General features: G+C 50.9%; 3 protein-coding genes across 7 annotated transcripts; all 3 read left to right on the forward strand.

Moving 5' to 3' along the window:
- Positions 1–8: 8 nt before the first annotated feature.
- ocstamp (osteoclast stimulatory transmembrane protein) lies at positions 9–2,819 on the forward strand. The gene is made up of 3 exons (XM_061304170.1): positions 9–165; positions 995–2,024; positions 2,247–2,819. The coding sequence occupies exons 1-3, from the start codon at positions 29–31 to the stop codon at positions 2,595–2,597; spliced, it is 1,518 nt and encodes a 505-aa protein (XP_061160154.1). The 5' UTR covers positions 9–28; the 3' UTR covers positions 2,598–2,819.
- Positions 2,820–3,665: 846 nt separating this feature from the next.
- Positions 3,666–6,259, forward strand: pym1 (PYM homolog 1, exon junction complex associated factor). 2 transcript variants are annotated; one of them, XM_061304180.1, is made up of 3 exons: positions 3,666–3,968; positions 4,670–4,797; positions 4,868–6,259. In XM_061304180.1, the coding sequence occupies exons 1-3, from the start codon at positions 3,951–3,953 to the stop codon at positions 5,334–5,336; spliced, it is 615 nt and encodes a 204-aa protein (XP_061160164.1). In that variant the 5' UTR covers positions 3,666–3,950; the 3' UTR covers positions 5,337–6,259. The 2 variants fall into 2 exon arrangements, with proteins under 2 accessions (XP_061160164.1, XP_061160173.1); XM_061304189.1 differs by having other exon boundaries at positions 3,669–3,968; positions 4,704–4,797.
- A 154-nt stretch (positions 6,260–6,413) lies between these two features.
- spats2 (spermatogenesis associated serine rich 2) lies at positions 6,414–15,903 on the forward strand. Of its 4 annotated transcripts, XM_061304139.1 has the most exons (14): positions 8,720–8,898; positions 9,824–9,900; positions 9,973–10,189; positions 10,332–10,411; positions 10,488–10,596; positions 10,906–10,955; positions 11,050–11,245; positions 11,689–11,805; positions 11,908–12,043; positions 12,280–12,338; positions 12,712–12,821; positions 12,922–13,024; positions 13,232–13,347; positions 14,389–15,903. In XM_061304139.1, exons 1-14 carry the CDS (start codon positions 8,865–8,867, stop codon positions 14,728–14,730), a joined length of 1,746 nt encoding a protein of 581 aa, XP_061160123.1. In that variant the 5' UTR covers positions 8,720–8,864; the 3' UTR covers positions 14,731–15,903. The 4 variants fall into 4 exon arrangements, with proteins under 4 accessions (XP_061160131.1, XP_061160117.1, XP_061160109.1 ...); XM_061304147.1 differs by lacking the exons at positions 8,720–8,898; positions 9,824–9,900 and adding an exon at positions 6,414–8,144; XM_061304133.1 differs by lacking the exon at positions 9,824–9,900 and having other exon boundaries at positions 8,370–8,898; positions 10,075–10,189.
- Positions 15,904–18,177: the final 2,274 nt, after the last annotated feature.

Consider the following 18,177-nt stretch of genomic DNA (forward strand, 5'->3'; position numbering starts at 1 on the left):
GCCTCAAAGTGTCATCTGAGCACATCACATGATGTCCAGTTTCCAACAACAATGTGACTGTGACTGTGTTGACGCCGCAGCCGCCACTTCCTCTTTTACGCAACATTGGCTTCCAACAGCAGCGATGAAGTTTGCCGCCACCGACCGCGTCCTCGGGCCTCGCAGGTAAAAAACACAATCTGGCTCAAATCTGCTAAAGTATCTCTACGTGCGGGACTGCTTCCAATTTGCGCTATTTGGCATCTCTCGAGAACACGCCTGCCCCCTTCCCGTATCGGTTGCCATATTAAGAACAAAGGACGGGTTATGAATCACCTCAAGTTGTCACGCACGCTTGTTCCGGACTCAGCTGGCGCGCAGCATTTCTGTTGCGTATTAACCCGAAGCGAGGTGATGATTAGCGCGCCGCCGTCGTAAAGTTTGCGTGGCAAAGTGACATCGTTAAGAGCGCTGAGCGGTACTTAGCGAGGGAGGCGCTTTATTGACCATCAAGGGAATTCCACAGCGGCATGCCGTATGATGGATGAGAAGGACCCTGAACCAAGATAAGACACAACTCCGTAACTCCGTAACGCTGTGCCAGAGTATACATTGATTGCATGAGAGCCAAAGCAGATTCTTCTCCAACTTTCTTTGAGTTTGAAATAGCGGCCAAGTTTTCCGAGCACACTAAAGAGTGCTGCGCTTTTGGAAGATGCCGTTGACCCAAAAAGTATCATATCTATCTATCTATCTATCTATCTATCTATCTATCTATCTATCTATCTATCTATCTATCTATCTATCTATCTATCTATCTATCTATCTATCGATCGATCGATCGATCGATCGATCGATCGATCGATCGATCGATCGATAGCTATATCATCGGCGGCGCGTTTTCAAAGGAAGAAAAAGAGGTTAAGGAAGGTAGCGCTTTGACGGGCGCTAGCACCACCGTGCGCCGCTAGCGCCCTCTCACGGCACTCGCTGTCTGTCTGTGTCTCGTGAGCAGGAGAACTTGCCGAGAGATGCCCCGGGCCACGCGCCTGCTCCTCTACCTGTGGGAGGTTTACGCTTCAGCTCGCCCGGTGGGGCGCCACCTGGTGACCCTGACGTGCCTTTGTCTGGCTCCGGCCCTCCTTACGGGCGCCCTGGTCCACCGGTGGCTCTCGCAAACGCTGCGCTGCGGGCACCAGGCCGCGCTCGGCACGGCGCTGGTCTCGGGCGCCGCCGCGTTGGCCGCCGCCGTCCTGTGTCACCCGCTGCGCTGCGCGCTGACCGTGAGCCTGCCCACCGTTTGCGCCCGGCAGGGCCGCGAGCTCCTCATCTCCGCCTCGCTGGCCGTTCTCCTCGCCGACGTCATCCCCAACATCGGCGCCAACGTGGGCGCCGTGGTCGGCGCGCTCAAGTGCGCCGCCGAGGGCTTCTCGCGGACTTTGCTGAACTCTTCGGAGCTTTTGAACGCAGCCAGGGGGGAAATCTTCCAGGAAGCCGTTCGAGCCGGGAAGGAAGACCTGAGCCTCGTCGCCAAGGTCAGGACGTTAGAGCGCTTCACGCGCGTGGATGTGAGCGAGGTCAAGAGCAGCTTTGTCAAGATGATCGGGCAAGTCCAAGTCAACTTCTCCCATATGAGGAACACGCTGACACGCTACAAAGTTCTGTCCAACAGGATTCTGGCGGCTGGGTTTGTCGCCTTGCTGATTTGGGAATCTGCTTGCTACCTGAAATCATATCTGACCTGCGTCAAGTTTGATAATCACGGCATCTCAAAAGAGCGGCGGTGGCGGCGGCAGCGGCAGCGAAAGGAAGCCCGCGCTCCCTCCGGCGGCGGCGGCGGCTTTGCCCCGGTGCTCCGAAGATTTCAAATCTCTTGCCGGGACTACACGCCCAGCGTCGTATCGCTCCTGGCGGTGACCTTCCACTTTAGCGCCATGGCTTTAATAGCAGCCTCGGATCACGTCGTCTATCGTACGCTGCGAGTCTTCCTGCCGTGGCTGCTGGACTTTCCGGCCATGTCTGCCAACATGGAGGTCACTTACAAGGTGAGAATCCACTCGCCACACCTTGTAGCCAGCTGCATCGCTGTCGCGGGATAGAAAGGTGGAGCAGTGTACGGCGTCTTGCAGCGCTCATCAGAATTGTAACGGTCTGCAATTGTGCAATTAATTATTCCAATGATTGGCAATTCGTCTTGCCCCTTACCTGAGCGACTGATCAAAGAGGTGAGCTCCAACACTCAAACAGCGTTCTTTGTGTGTGGGCAGGTGCGCTGGTTCCCACCGGCGTTTTGCATCGTCCCACGGTCGTGCGTCACGCGGCAGCTGGCAGACTTGCGCAAGGACTACAAGTGGAACTTCAGCCCCGAGGCGTCCACGTGTGACGCCGCCTTGTCGGATCCCGGCGCGGGCGCCAGCGCGCTGCTTGCGTGCCTGTGGCTGATGAGCTACCTGCTGGTGTTCCTCGAGGCCTACGCCGCCAGGCTACAGAGGAACATTTGCGCGTCGTTTTTCAAAAAGCAGGAAGCCAGGAGAGTGGCTTATTGCACGGCAAAATCCCGAGCCGAGCGGGACGGACAGGAGACCGTCTTTATTTCGTGTCCCTCAGCTCTCGGCTAACTTGTATATATATGTAATATCCATCCAGCCGTGTCCGACAGTCTCTGAGCCAGTCCTCGTCTTTCGGTCGCTCAATGCTCATTCTTACATTTTTCCGGATGACGTCCGGCCAACGGGTCTCGGGTAAGGAGCGTAGCGAAGCAATTTGCAAACATATGAGCAAATATGTGCTGAAACACAATCGTACAGCATGTTAGAAAAATAAAAATGAATGCAAAACAATTTCTACACTCTCCAGATGAATATACAAAAATGCAAATAGCATTTGGCTACTAAGTCATGTGTTACACTTGCTTGTTTTTTCTGCCCGCTATTCCTAGCTGCATCTCCCTTTTCAGCAAATTGGCCCTCAACAGGTAAGCTTCTGCCTTGTGATATGTTGCCCTCCAAAGCAGCTTTGTCGCTGACCCTAGCTGTCCACACGATCCATAGAGGTCAGAGCTCAAAGGTGTCCATTTTTCTTCCATGTTTTGCAGCCATATGTCGAAATTAGGAACACGATGGCTGTGATCAGCCTTCGTTTGGTGGTAATCAAGACGTCCTTGCACTTCAATGCCTATTATTCTTCTCCATTTTTTGCTTAATGTTCCTCTGAACCAATGTTTTTTAAACCTTAGTCTCTCAAAGTTCTTTTATTTTGTTAAAAAAAACCATTTGATCATTTATATTGGCTATTATTTGAATACTGTAAATATTGAAAATATATTTTCTACGTGCTCCTGTACATGCATACCACTCGCATCTTCTAGCTGTATATCATTTTATTGGCTATCTACCTACCCCCTATTTACTTTTCTGCGTTAAGGCCTCATATGGTTTGTCATTAAACCATTTACGTCAATGGTACCCAAGAAGGCTTCCGATAGGTTTGAATGTCGGTTGTTTTGAGCAATTTTCAATTCGAGTCCATTCTCCATTGTGGTTATGTGCTTGCCATTTCTGTCTCAAGATGGCCGCCCTGTAGCTGTGATGAAGAAGCGGAAGAAGAAGAAGCGGAAGAAGAAGAAGAAGAAGAAGAAGAAGAAGAAGAAGAAGAAGAAGAAGAAGAAGAAGAAGAAGAAGAAGAAGAAGAAGAAGAAGAATTATTTAAAGAAAAAAAAAAAGAGAACCAGAGAAGCTGTTGAAGAACGTGACAGAAGACTTGTCAAGAACAAGTCCAAAAGAAGCGGAAGCCACCCGTGCTTACGTGGCTTATAATGTCACGAGAGAGACCAAGTCGATGGCAACGTAATGCGTATTTGACCACGCTAACGCTTCTGTAGTGTGTGCGTGCCTGTTTCGCGCCGAGAAGCGCGGACCTCTCGGGAGCTTTGAACCGTGCCACAGAGGGAAACTTCAAAATGGCCACCCCCTATGTTACTGATGAATCCGGTAAGGCCGCTGCCGCCGGCGCGCGTGGCACATCATAGAATCGAAACATAATGAGCGAATATCAGTTAGTATACGGCTGCTGTTGGGGTCTGTTCTCTGTCTCATTTGCACCCGCCGTGTGTTTGGCTACTATCAAAGCTAGCCTGCTTTGTTTTTTTATGCAAATTATGCCGATGTTGCTCGGGGGCTAGCTTCCAGTTAGCATGATGCTATTGCGCGTCCTCGTGTGAGAAGCGAAAGGCAGCGACTTGCTTAAAGATGAACCTTCCTTTGGATTACGTGCGTGCGGTCAGCAACCCGGATATTGCCAGTAATTAAGTGTTGGACGGCTATGTAAATGCCATCCTTCTAAACGGCTGTCGGGCTAAGAGCGCGACGCCGATAGAACGAACGGACTAACAATAGACAGCTAGCGGCTGAACCCACAGCAGCCATCTTACGTTGCCACCGTCACTGACGACCATAGATAGTCTATAGGATGAAGCCTGCTCTGCGCGTATGTACGTATACTTATATATACTATGTATATATATTATGTATACGTATATATTTAAGACATATTTGGCGAGTTGCCTTTATTGTATTTTTTTCCCAATTCCGTCCGTCTTTCGTGTCCAGCCATTTTTGACACCGAGCTGTATTTGTTTGGCGGGCCATGGTTTGGGGACCCCTGCTTTAGAGATTCGTCTGTGTCTTTGAAGGTTGCCTTCAGCGCTGTTACTGTTTGTTGGGCAGGAAAATACATTGCCGCCACACAGCGACCGGACGGCACGTGGAGGAAACCACGTCGGGTGAAGGAGGGCTACGTTCCCCAAGAAGAAGTTCCGGTGTAAGTTGATTTCTTCCCGACCGCGTAATGTGTTTGTTGGAAATGTTTGCATTCCTCTTTTGTCCTTCAGATATGAAAACAAATATGTGAAGTTCTTCAAAAGCAAACCGGGTCTTCCACCAGGCCTGAGCGCATGTGACGCCGAGCCCTTAAAGCAGCAGCGGCATCACAAGATCCCGGGTTGCGCGGACGGCGACGCCGTCGCAGCGCTCTCCAAGTCGACCAAACGCAACCTGAAACGGAAAGAAAAGCGTAAACAGCAGCAACAGCACGAACCGGAGGAGAGCGCGGCACACGTGGCGTCTCTCTCCGACGCAGTTGAGAACGTGAGCATCTCGGCGGGCGGCGAGCCAGCAGATGCGGCAGCGGAAAAGGCAAAGAAGATTAAGAATATGCGAAAGAAGCTGCGTCAGGCGGAGGAGCTCCAGCAAAAGGTGGACTCGGGAGAAATCAAGCAGCCTACGCAGGACCAGTTGGAAAAGTTGGCCCGGGCCAAGACTCTGCGAGACCACTTGGAGCAAGTGGAAAGCCACTCGTGAGTTTCCGTTTCATCTCACAATTAGCCGCCTCTACGTGGAGCCGCGTATTCCCGTATTAGAAGCAGGCACACAATGAAAAGGCTCCCCACAAACATGTCGGTCGGAAATAAAAATCCCAAATGACTTCATTGGGATCCAATCCCAACGGGCGTCATGTCAAGACGTCCTCCACTGGAATAGCCTGGACAAAAAAGCCCGACTAGCCCAAAGACCCAGACGCGGCGGCGCTGTACTGGCCACTGAAGAGTCTCATCAAGGCGGGGCAAACCCGTGAAAACAGCCAGCGAAACGAACCGATCGGGCAAGAGCCGATGTGACGTCTGGAGCTTGGACTCTCTTTTGAAACAAACGCTTCCAGTGCCACTGTAAGCTGCTGGGGCTTCAATGACTTTTTGGCTTTCTGACTTTATTGCCGAATGAAACAAACAATGGTCTTTCCCGAGCCCCATTTTAAATGCCGTGAGGATGGACTTTGGCCGGAGCGGGACGGTGCCTACCTACCTACCTACCCACCTACCCACCTACCGCGAAAGACGTCACAGCACCAATTTGACTGGATTGTTCCATTAGAAACGCGTGCCCTCCCTCCGCACCTACTGACGCTGTCTGAGCCTAGTTCGACTGCGACGGAATAACTTGTTTTTTTGCATACTTTTAACCTGTTAAGACGGAGAGAAACGTAACAAAAGTATGATTTGAACTGTCTGCGCAAACAAAATCTCATTTGAACGATGGTTTGCCGAAATAATATACTAGTTCCGTTTCAAAAGGGGTACAAGAGGCCAGAAGCTTTTCCAGTACCATCCCTTCATACTAACGCAAAAAAGAAGACGTTAATCATTCTTCAAAGGAGGTGGAAATAACGAGAAAAGATGTAAGAACATTTAGAATAAAATAAATCAATGAATAACTTCAAATAGAAATTCATTGTTGCCCATAGTTTTTTTCTCAAGGGAAGTCAGATGTCCGAACACGACACCCTGATTAATGTTACACTTGTGCAATATCACTCAAGCGGCAATGTTCGCCAGTTTTCATATTAGATAGATAGATAAGATTCTATGCGAGCCTCCCATTACGCCAGAAATGCGTACTTAAACATTCCTTTTAGAAAAAACTGTGTCAAGTTATCAGTAACTGGCGACGTAAGATGGCTGCCTAAAAAAAAAAACGGTTGTCAGTGAGGCCAAGAAATAGATGCTCGAAAGAAAAATGAAAGGTGAGGTCCCACATGAACCGGGAGAGAGAAAAAAATGTAAACTCCTTTCCATAATGTATTAGTCCACAATCAATCAATAACGTCTTGACAAATCCTTATGCAAACAAAATTAGTATCTGCATGGTTATCACTTTAATATTAGGTTAATATTTGACTAGTAAAGTCCGCAAGATGGCAGCAACACTGGGCGTTGCACGATGACGTCAATTGGGAAACTGCTGTTTACTTTGTTGGATAGCAAGCGCCTTTGTCGCTCCTTAACCGGATGACGTCGTCCAACAAAAGTGACGGAAAGGTGGCATAAAGGTGAGAAAATGGCAAATTCCGGAGAGGCCCCTGATGCTCAAATAGTGCAGATCATGATCGGGAGGTGTAAGTTGGCAAAAATGAGCGCAATCGCCCGACTAGGGAAGTGGCGACATCAATAAAGGGTTGCCATGTGTAAATCAGAAGACAACGCTCACGTCGTGGAACAGCAATCATACACATAAGACAAACTACAATGGCCGATTAGTAACTACTGCGAGTATGTGACCCCCGGTCAGAGGAGGCCTCCCCTGCCATCATGAAAAGGGGAAAAAGAAATTGAATTGTTTTTACTATAAAGTCATTTTCCTTTTCATTTCAGTCATTTTGTATCATTTTGTACCAAAATCGCTGTATTTTCATAGTTATTTCAAAACCGAAGACGATTGGCTTGCTCGGAGGAGCCAACTTCACCAGCTCAGTGGCCTAGTGGTAGAGTGTCCACCCTGAAACTGGAAGGTTGTTGGTTCAAACCCCGGCTGGCCGGGTCATACCAAAGACGATAAAAATGGGACCCATTGCCTCCCTGCTTGGCACTCAGCATTAAGGCTTGGAATTGGGGGGTTAGATCACCAAATGATTCCCGAGGGCGGCACCCACCGCTGCTGCTCACTGCTCCCCTCTCCCCCAGGGGATGGATTAAAATCACATGGGGATGGGTTCAATGCAGAGGACAAATTTCACCACACCCAGATGTGTGTGTGACAATGAGCATTGGGACTTTAACTTAACATCCTGCCTTGCCTCCTCTGAGGATTGCGTAATCACACGGCTGCCTATGTTGACAGGCTATGCAGTTAGACTGAACTGCTCTCTGTCTTTATGTCACTGTTTAAGTGTTCAAACACGGTGGCTATATTAACTCATTTCCGTAGTTAAGCTGATGTATATAATATCTAGTGTTTTTTATAACGTCGTGTTCTAGATGAACAAAACGGCTTTGAAAAGAGACCCAACGGAGGCAACGAAAAAAAGCCTTATGGCAGGGGGTGCTAGTGATCCCGGGATGCTACATGCGCCCACCTGTAGAATAAGTGATCTCCGGTTTAAACTTCCAGTGAACAACTGAGGAGCAGTCGTCCATTTATTTCGTGTTACTTTTGGTTTTTGTTTTCTTTCGTTTTTACATTTCGTTTTACAATGGAGGATTACATATCCGAAGGATTTTCAGCGATGGATTTTCGGTCGAAGCAGGATGTCACCAGTAAAGGAAGAGCAACTCCGGAGTTCAAAGGTTGGATTCGGACAACGGGACTTCGGAGCATGTCTTTTCAAACGGAGTGGTACGCACGATCGAAAACAAGTTTTTGATTCCATGTGCTTTATTGAGTGTTTTGATGTGTGAAGACTGCTGATATGAGATTTTAATTAAAATAGTTCAAATTAAATAATGAACAAGCCACTCTCGAGCAACGTCCCCCAACCTTTTTTGTGACACGTTTAGGTGTCAACTGTCAAGACAATTTTTACCAGGGGGGAGGGACGTCAGTGCCTCCCCAGTCATGAACCTCACCGCACGTCACTGGTGACCAGTCATCATCTTTCCTCGAACTCCAGAATCGGACGGTTGAAGGCATTTTTATTCAAGTGCATTTTCTATCATTAGGTTTAAGTGAGATTTTCCTGTGCTTTCAGTGGACATCGTCAATCCGTAAAAAAAGATGTCTAAAAAATAATATGCCTGCCAGCCTTCCTTATGTCGCCACGCGCCACCTGCGTTATTTCAGTTCAAAACAAAAAATACTAAAGTAAGCAAACAAGAAAGAGGAATCGGGCTTTGACAACCTCCTTTCCTGGACGCCTTGAATGGCAAGGCTACTAAAGGCGTACTCGTGTGGTTACAACCTGGCAACCCGCTTGCGAACCCCGGAGCAGCAGCAGCAGCAGCAGCCGCGAGCAACAGCAGCAGCAGCAGCAGCAAGCAGAGCAGAGCAGAGCAGACGGTGGAGCCAGCTTTTTGTCTCGTCGCCGAGCTCGCAAGTCTGTGAGATCTGCGCGCACCCATGCCCGAATTATTCCCTCCTTTTGCATCACCAAGTACGTGACTATTACCTGCTCACGAGCGTAGCACGTGTGCGCCTCATCAGTTAAAAATAGTGTCTTTCCGAGCTGCTTCAACCGGCGTGTGGTGAAAGGAAAGGCAAGATCCCCCACCCCAGTAACTGCAAGCTACCTTCAAGCTATCGTCGCGGCATCCCGATGTTCATGTTTAATGAGGGGAAGAAAAATGGGGTGTCAGTTCGATACCGTGTTTGCCTGTTTGTTCCCGGAAATGTTAAGCCCGGCGGTCGGTCGGTCAGAGGCTTAAGTAATTGCGGCCGTTAACGCGTAAACGAGTAGTCGTGCAAAGCTAACGCGGTAGCGATGGGCAAGGCTAGCGAGCTATGCTTAGCTTCGCTCCACAAAGCTCGTTGTGCCGCCTGCATTGGACAAGCCACTTCGTGGCCGGCTGCTCCAACCTGTTTTGTCTCGCAACACATGGAATTGGCAGCCTTCAACGCGCCCAATTTCGTTCAAGTGGAGAAGGCAACATTTTTCGTTGCCAAATGTGCAAGTGATTCTACTTTGCCGTCGACGGTTCTGGTTACTCACTCAGTCTCCAGACGTACAGTACGTGCGTCGGTCGCTGCTAAATGATGCGTTTCGCTTTGAAAGTTGAGTAGCTCCAAATGGCTCACATCCCCGAGTGAGTCAATCTTGAAAGTGGGCCCAAAGCAACCAAGCTCGACTCGACCGTGAGCTGCTTTCACTCCAAAACAGGTCACGAGGTCAGGACAATCTGAAAATGCGCCTTTTTGGACTCCAACTCGTTGCCATTAATCATTGATGTGCCTGTGTCTCTTGACACTTTGGGCAAAATGAAGGTGCATGCAGAAAATAATGCGCACGGGTTCAGTCCTGTTGCTTCTTGCAAGATTCCTGGTGCCGTCCCAAACGGCTGTGCATTTGCATCTTCCTCAAGTTTGCCAGTCCGTCATTGGCCCGGGTGGGTCATGGCCATTTACGAGCCCGACCAAACTGCAGTCGTCAGTCAGTCCAGTGGGTCCCCGTTACTATCGGGCCAGAACGGTAGTCATTTTGTGTTTTTGACGAGCGGCTTCTCCCTCGTAGGAAGCGCCTTCGCTTGAGCCGTGGGTCGGGCGGCTCGGTGCCAAGCTCCTTCTCGCAATCCTCCGGCCAGACGCTGAGCCCGCGCTGCTTCCTCCGTCACAGGAGAGAAGCTGGCGAAGCTCTCCGGCCGAGCCCGCGCTCATTGCCTTGGAAGTCATCGTCTTGAGCAAGTTGCTGACTCGTGCGGCTGACCACATGGCGAAAAAGAACCAAAAAGGTGAGCGTGCGCGCCTGTGGTGCACTTTTGCCATCACCTCTTTTCCCCAATCCTATCCGCTGAACTTCCCCACTCGGTCCTACCGTCTCCATTTGTGCTGTGAAGCCCACCTTTGTCCCCTCCCTCCCTTGGCTCATTTCAGACACTTTGGGGGTGGTGTTTGACACGCGCTCCAAGATGGTCATGTCGCAGGGAGGGCCGCCGGAGAGGATGAAAGAAAAGGTAGGACATGAGCCCCGGCGAGGAATTTGCCGCCATCCGCGTCACTCGTCCGCTATGGCTTTTCTTTGCATTGCAGATCGGCGCCGTCAGGGCGATCGTACCCAACAAAAGCAACAACGAGATTGTTTTGGTGTTGCAGCATTTTGAGAACTGCGTCGACAAGGCCGTCCAAGCCTTCCTTGAAGGTACGAGGGCGGCGCCTGTTGTTGAACTTCCCCGAGAAACTGGGCCTTGACAAATGCCTTCCGGGTGGCGAGCTTTGGCGGGACGAGCTTTGGCGGGACGAGCTTTGGCGCGGCGAGCTTTGGCGCGGCGAGCTTTGGCGCGGCGAGCTTTGCCGGGGCCAAAATATGCACGCACGCATGCCTGCTCAACTCTGAGCGCGACAAACTCCTCCTCCTTTGACCCGGCAAGCTCGTGTGTAAAGATCGCCTTGACTGCACCGAGCAGCATTCAAGTATTTTGCTCATTGTTTCCATCACATCTTTGTGTAGGGAGCGCAGCAGAGATTCTGAAAGAGTGGAGCGTGTCCGGCAAAAAGAAGGTAGGCCGGGCCAGGCCAGACTGCTCTCGTTCATTAGGACCAAAGGGAAATGTCACCAGAGCAGCATCCCTGACATAGATCTTTGAATCTGCAGCCCAACAAGAAAAAGAAGCCCAAGGCCCATCCGCAGGCAGCAGCGGAACCGGGCCCGTCCGAACAGGGCAAGAGCAACGGCTTCCACCCCAATGGATCGCTGGCGGAGTCGCTCGACTCCCTGAGCGAACGCTTGGACTCGGCTTCCCCGGACGCGTCGGAGCCGGACTCTGCGCCCAGCGCATCGGAACTCGCCGGTAAGAAGTGAAAACCAGAGGCTCGGTGCGCTCGCCGGGCCTCTCCATTGCCGGTGGTGTCGTCCAGTAGAACCGGGGTCGCGGGCAGTTAGGCGGGGGACACCCTGAAACCGGTTGTCAGCCAATGGCAGGGCACTCCAAAGGATCTCTCTTTTGCCCTTAAACAAACGTGTGCTTCCAATCAACCCTGGCGCGGACAGCAGCCTCTACTTGGCAGAGCTTTGAGTAAGTGTGCCCAAGCTAGGCACCCATTGGCTGGTGAGAGGAGCACCTTCAACCCTGGCGCGGGCAGCAGCCCCTACTTGGCAGGGATTTGAGTAAGCGCGCCCGAGCTAGGCACCCATTGACTGGTGAGAGAGTGGAGCTTTGGCTTGAGCCCAAGCAATTGCGGACGCAGCGCGGCGGCTCGGCACTGGAATGTGACGTGCGGCCCTCCCCCCCAGGTGCCGGAGCAGCGAGTCCGCCCTCTGGGCCTGGAAGCGGCGAAGCGCAAGGTCGGCAGCGCAGCGACCACCCGGCGCTCCCCGATAGACAGAGTGGGTCTGCGGGCAAAACGATTGGTAAGCTCTGACTGGCCACCGCTTCTGAAACTCCAGTCGCAGTATGGAGTTGCTTGATGTCCGACGGTCGATCTGAAAGCCGCACGGTGTGCCTGCCCTCAGCTCGCAACGTGGAGCGCTCGGCCAAGGACTTGCAGCGGTGCGCCGCGTCGCTGACTCGCTACAGCGTGTTGCTGAAGGAGGAGATGGAGTGGTCCCTCAAGAGGATGAAGCAGACGTTTGCTGAGCTCCAGAGCACGTGCGTACATGTGTGCCTGGCTTGAGGCCAAAGCTCAGCCTTGTTCTCTTATGGGCTGAAGCCATTGCTGGTGCTTTTGGGGAGGGGAGGGTCTTATTGGGTGGGTGCTTGGCACCACAAGTGTGTCGATCTCTGAATGGCTACTCGGGACCGTCTTTTCCCGCGTGGCGTTGTCGCAATTCTTGTGTGATTTGAGACAATTCCGCCCGCTTATCTCCCCGCGTGGTCTTTTGCAGCCTAATGGAGCGAGAAGTGACCCTGCTGGCTGAAATGGACCGAGTGAAGGAGGAGTCCAGTAAGTAGCTGCCCGTCGACCACCCACCCACCCAGTGTTAGGCCAAGGGGTTTGGAAAAGCGCCAAATCCCAATCCCGCTGGTCACGGCGCAGCCCCAAATGAACGCTGACCAATGATTCGAATGGCCACGCGGGGCTTTCTGTTTCCAGTCAAACGTGATCCGCGCTGTTCCTATGACTGGGCACGTCCAGTCCCGTCACGTCCCGTCTCGTGCCAGCCCATCCCTCACTCAAGTAGTAGAGGGAGGGTGGCGCTATAAAAAGCTTTTCATTTGCCTGATGCGGCCAAATGTGAATGCTTGCTGAGCGCAGAGGTTAGGGGAGGTTAGCTCAGGTGCGGCCCCTAAAACACGTCTTGGCTTTGTCGTTTCAGTCGGGATTTTGAGTGGCCGGCAGAAGAGAGCCCAAGAGCTTCGCAGGCTGACGGAACGCTCGGCGGCCATGTCGGAAGAGCAACTGACCAAACTGCGGGACGATATCAAGGTGCGCCTTCGGCCTGCCTGCCTGCCTGCCCGCCGACTCCTCCTTGGTTCGGCCCGGCACCCTCACCGCCTGCCTGTCGTCCTTCCTTTCTCCTTTGCAGCACTTTGTGAGCGAGCGCAAATACGACGAGGACCTGGGCAAAGCCCTCAGGTTCACCTTCCATCTAGACCCGCTGAAGGCCAGCATCATGCAATTTGGATCTGGTAAATAATGGCTCAAGTTACATTTGGACCTTTTCCCGTTCCCTAATGCCGGCCGAAAGCGAGCCAGCACGTCACCTACTGGACATGGGCTGCGCTTGAATGGCAAAGGCGCATGCATCTCTTGTATATCGCAGACAATCAAGTCAAGCGCACGCATGGTCACGCTGGAAGCCGAGGCCTTTGTCAACCTCCCTCTTCTTCTGTCAGTTTACCACCCTCAGACGGCCTACTCGGATGGATCCGGGTGCAGCTCGGCGGCGGCCGGGCCCAGCATCGCCGAAACCCTTCCCCCCGACCAGCTCCGACCTCTGCCGGCCAAGCAGGTGAGTGATGGCGAGCCTCTGGGGCGCCAGCTGTCTTCTGGAAAGTCCATTTGGCAGCTTAAAAACCTGGCTCGTGGCTGTACGTGGAGTTTACGCGACGGCCACGAGTACCTTATTAGTATGGGTGTAAATGGCGGGTTTTGTCACGATACGATATCATATTGATACAAATAACTACGATACGATATTTGCCGATGTCCTAAAGCCTGCTGCGATTCGTTTACGATATATCGCGATATCGTGCTCTACGATTTTTTTTTTTAATAAAAAATATAGAACAATATCCTCATTTATAACATTGTCATTTATAACATTCATACGCAAAATCAACAAGGTATTGTAAACTCTTTATTTAGGAAATGACAAGAGTATTGTAGTATACAAAGTGCTTATTTTAACACTGAACTTTGATGTGGTGTTTTTTCTTTAAATGTGCGGCGAGATTTGTGCTCCCTGAATATTTGATCACCGCATGGCAGAATTTACAAACTGCACGTGTCTTGTCGGTTGAGCCATCTTTTCTTTGGAATCCAAAGTGCTTCCAAAGAATGACTTGAAGCCTAAAGGGGAGGGAATTTCCTCGTCTTTTTGGACACTAGCCATAGCACCAGCCCTGGAGCCGCGTACTAGTTGTCGACTCCCCTTTCACGTGCCTGCTCTGCTCACAACACAACGCCGCCGCCGCCGCGCACTGCTCCCGGAAAGAGGAAGCAAGGAACAATGAACTGGATTTCAAAATAAAGTCGCGTCTAATGTCCGAGGTCAAACACGGCGATATAAATCGATGTTTACGTTTGCCAATAAATCTTAGAGCATTATATCGATTAATCGATGAGTCGTTACACCCCTACTTATTAGTGCTTGACCTTGCTTTCAAATGGCTTTAAAATTCGCCAATGCGCTACGTCTGTTCTCTTTGCTCTGCGAATGTCTTGAGCTGTTTCCTATGCGACCGCAGTTGATGTTGTTGCGCAACACACGGTGTCTGAAATGTGCTTTAGGCATAAAATTGCTCCGCCTAACTTGTGAGGCACTCCTCAGATCTTCCAAGGCACCCGGCGCACGTACCAGGGACAAGGCTATCAGTTCGGCCGCGGCGATCGATGCCCCCCGGACAGCTCCCGAGGCCTGCACGGCGGCCCTAACCACGATCGAAATCACGTCCGGAGCGACCGTGGCCCCCCGGAGAGCTCCCGTGGCCTGCACGGCGGCTCCAACCACGACCGAAACCCTGGCTGCCCCAATCGCGCCTTCCGAGGTCCCCCGGACAGCTCCCGAGGCTTGCCCGCTGCTGCCACCTCGTCCACCATGTTGTCAGCCAAGCAGAAGGTGGCTTCCCACAATGGTCTCCTTCAAAGGCCTGCGCGCAGGGCCTGTCCTTGACACCGGAACGGCCGCCCCCACCACCATCCCCAAAAGAAGTCAACATCGGCACATCCTTGGAGCGAAGCGCCCGGGTGCCTCGTGGTTCCAGTTTTCATTTCAAGGCACAATCTCAGCACAAGGATGTATGCTGAAACGAGTTGAGGCGTGCCACTGAGACAAAGCTGTGCTTTGCTGCCGTCTTGTGGCCTAAATCTTTTGTGCTGTTCTGTGGGTGGGAATTACTCACGTTTTTGCTATTATGTCAGTTGTAGGGGTGGAGGCTTTGATACTTTAGCGACAGAGTGGTCATTTTCAGACCAATCACTTATTGCCCACATGTGTAGGTGAAAATTGCAAAGCCACAAAGAGGAGACATTGTGGACAAGGCAAGAGATAACTTGACTCATTTGGAAGTTGATTGGAAAGTCGAAAAAGTACGGCACATATCCTCATGCTGCTTTTCTTCCCTTTTTGGCATAACAACGTCCAATTTGCATCCCTGCGCGTTTTGCTGTTGCCTTTGTCCGGCACACCTTTTTCCATTTGCCTTTGTAGAAACGTTAAAGGACAGGGAAATACTTTTCAGTTAAATGTTAGAATAAAATATGCCACCCTAGTTTTTGTTTTTTTTCTTCAATATAAATCAACTCGTTTTCGTACCGCACGAGTAAAGCTTCCTGCCGTGTGTCGACAGCAAAACGTGAAGGGAAAAAGGTGAAACACTCCTTTGTGGAAGCTTCAGCATGGCATCTTGAAGCTAAAGGTGCGGGCAGCTAGAGGCGATGTCGTCGCTCCGTCATGCCTCAACGGCCTGGGCACATGCCCGCCAGTCTGAGGGAATTGGTCCATCACTTTGGACCATGACGGACCGTGAACCCTTCTCCTGCCAGCCGCCGAATTTTGTAAATTGCTGGCTGAAATGAACGCTTTGTTTTCTCCCTATTCTTTCATTCAGTCTCCAACCTGTATATACATACATGTATGCATTTTATATGTTGGGGCATCGTGGACGTCTCGTCGCTGAGACAACCAGAAACTCAAGTGCCTGTTCTTCTGGTCTCCCACTGATGGGTCCTACGCACACGCAAAGCCATCACAACTGAATGGCAAAAATGAACGGACCAAAGATGTCGACCTCCCTATTAGCACACTTCATTGATTACCAATAAACCCTTTGCAATATGGACTGAATGGCTTAGAGCGAATGCATGTCGCAGGTTTCTCGTCATAGCTCCTGAATTGGGCGCAACGCATGATTCCAACCCATGCGCTATTCTCTGCTGCTTACAGCCACCTAGTGTAAGAAAATAGTCCGTCCAATCGTCAATCCAGCCATCATCTACACCGCCTGCGACGAGCGAGGCTTGCGGGCTTGCTCGAGCCTCTCCCAGATGATTTCCGAGCCCTCTTTTTCTTTTCATATATCATACTCAAAGCGCTCACAGTGGATGCATGATTCATTCACTCTGGACTGGTGGTGGGTGGTAAACTACATAAAGCTATAGCCGCGCAACACCGGTCGCCGAGCACGCTGACAGACAGCTTTTGTAAAGATTACACAGACGGGCGAGATCTAAAAACAAAATGTATTCAGTCTCCTCTTTACTGAGGGAACAAAGTCATTTCAGACAGTGTGGCAGAAGGAAGAAAGGTCTTTATTCCAAGACCGACTTGACCGCCAACCAGGGAGAGGGGACCCTAGTTGTCAAAAGACCATGCGATGTCACAAAGAACATAGCCCAAATGCAGGCTTGCTGCCTGAGAGGCCTGCTCCCGAGGTCCGCCATAACAGGTTTGTTATCCGTTCCAGCATTAGTCATGAAGTTGGATGGACCAACCAACGCCTAAGCTACTACGCTTCACAGCGTAGTCGTGGTCGCTTGCTTGTGGCCTGCTCCACACCATGAAGCAATGATGGCAAATTAGTCGCTCGCTGTCTGCGTCGCCCCGACGTTTCCCCTGGGCGGCCTGTAACAATTTGGCAGGCTTCAGCGCATTCTTGGAGTCACTCCAATGGAGTGACATTAATTTTGGGCCCAGTTTGATGCAGCCTCCAAACATTTTGCCTGCCGGACGTCCTCAAGCAGAGTCAAATGCATTGCTGTCATAGAAGAGTGGAGCAATGTGGGCGTCGCCCAAGTCAGCAATATAAAAAAGATGAGTCAATCACAATACTTCAGTGCGACGAAAGAATCTGAAAACATCTACACCATCAATCTTAGACTTTATTCATATATGAAACGATTGGAGGAGCCACACATTTCAAAGTGCACAAAACCTTGTATTTGAGTGCATTATTTCTTTACTTCCATGCAGTGCCGGACTCTACGCAGGAGCAAGAGGGGGGCAACGCCCCCTCAAACAGATGTCCTGCCCCCTCGAATCAAACTTTTAGAAGTGAAAAATCCGCTGATAGAAACACACGTTAATCAGCCCCCTCTCTTCTCTCAAGGCGGTGCAGTGTGTGTCGTCACACAGCCTGCTGTCGGGACTCCGCATCCCTCCGTAAACATCCAATCACTGTGAGTATGCAAATGAGGCAAGACGCAGCCAGAGAGTGTCAAGTTACAGTCAGCGCGGTAGGAGTTGGAAGAACCAGTAAAAACTCCACCAAACTCGTCGTAATGACCCGTGATATAACTAATGATTAACGACAACTCAAATAATAGTTAATATAACATTCATATTATATGTCCCCCCCCCGAGAGATTGCCACCTTATTGTGTTCAGGGGGTTTGCGTGCCTCAGTGACCCTAAGAGCAATACCAGCAGAAGCTTTAATCTTCAGGTGGGACACCCAAGCTGGACAGGTCTTAGTGTAGAGGCCTGACAGAGTGCAATCCATTTCTCCAGGTTGAGATCTGGACACACAGCTAACAACTGCCGTGAAGAAAACACTAACAGTGTTAAAAATGATTTAAAAAAAAACATGCCCCCTTCACATTTCTGACTGCCCCCTCTTATGTGCATCCCTAGAACCGGCCCTGCTCCATGATTTAGAATAGGATTTTTTTTTCTTATCTCAATGCCCGTCGCCACAGAAACCAAGCCCCGGTTCAAGGCTTGATTCAAAGGCCGCTTGCTTGCGTTCGGCGTGAATTTGAACACAGCATGCCGCCGTGTCGCGCCGGAAGCTCAGTGGCCTAGTGGCAGAGTGTCCGCCGCCCTGAGACTGGAAGGTTGTGGGTTCAAACCCCGGCTGGCCGGGTCAAACCAAAGACTATAAAAATGGGACCCATTGCTTCCCTGCTTGGCACTCAGGATTAAGGCTTGGAATTGGGGGTTTAGATCACCAACTGATTCCCGAGCGCGGCACCGCTGCTGCTCACTGCTCCCCTCTCCCCCAGGGGATGGATTAAAATCACACGGGGATGGGTTCAATGCAGAGGACAAATTTCACCACACCCAGACGTGTGTGTGTGTGACAATGATCATTGGGACTTTAACTTTTTTTAACTTTTAAGT

The sequence above is a fragment of the Syngnathus typhle genome, linkage group LG2 (genome assembly GCF_033458585.1).
Source record: "Syngnathus typhle isolate RoL2023-S1 ecotype Sweden linkage group LG2, RoL_Styp_1.0, whole genome shotgun sequence".
Lineage (NCBI taxonomy): Eukaryota > Metazoa > Chordata > Actinopteri > Syngnathiformes > Syngnathidae > Syngnathus > Syngnathus typhle.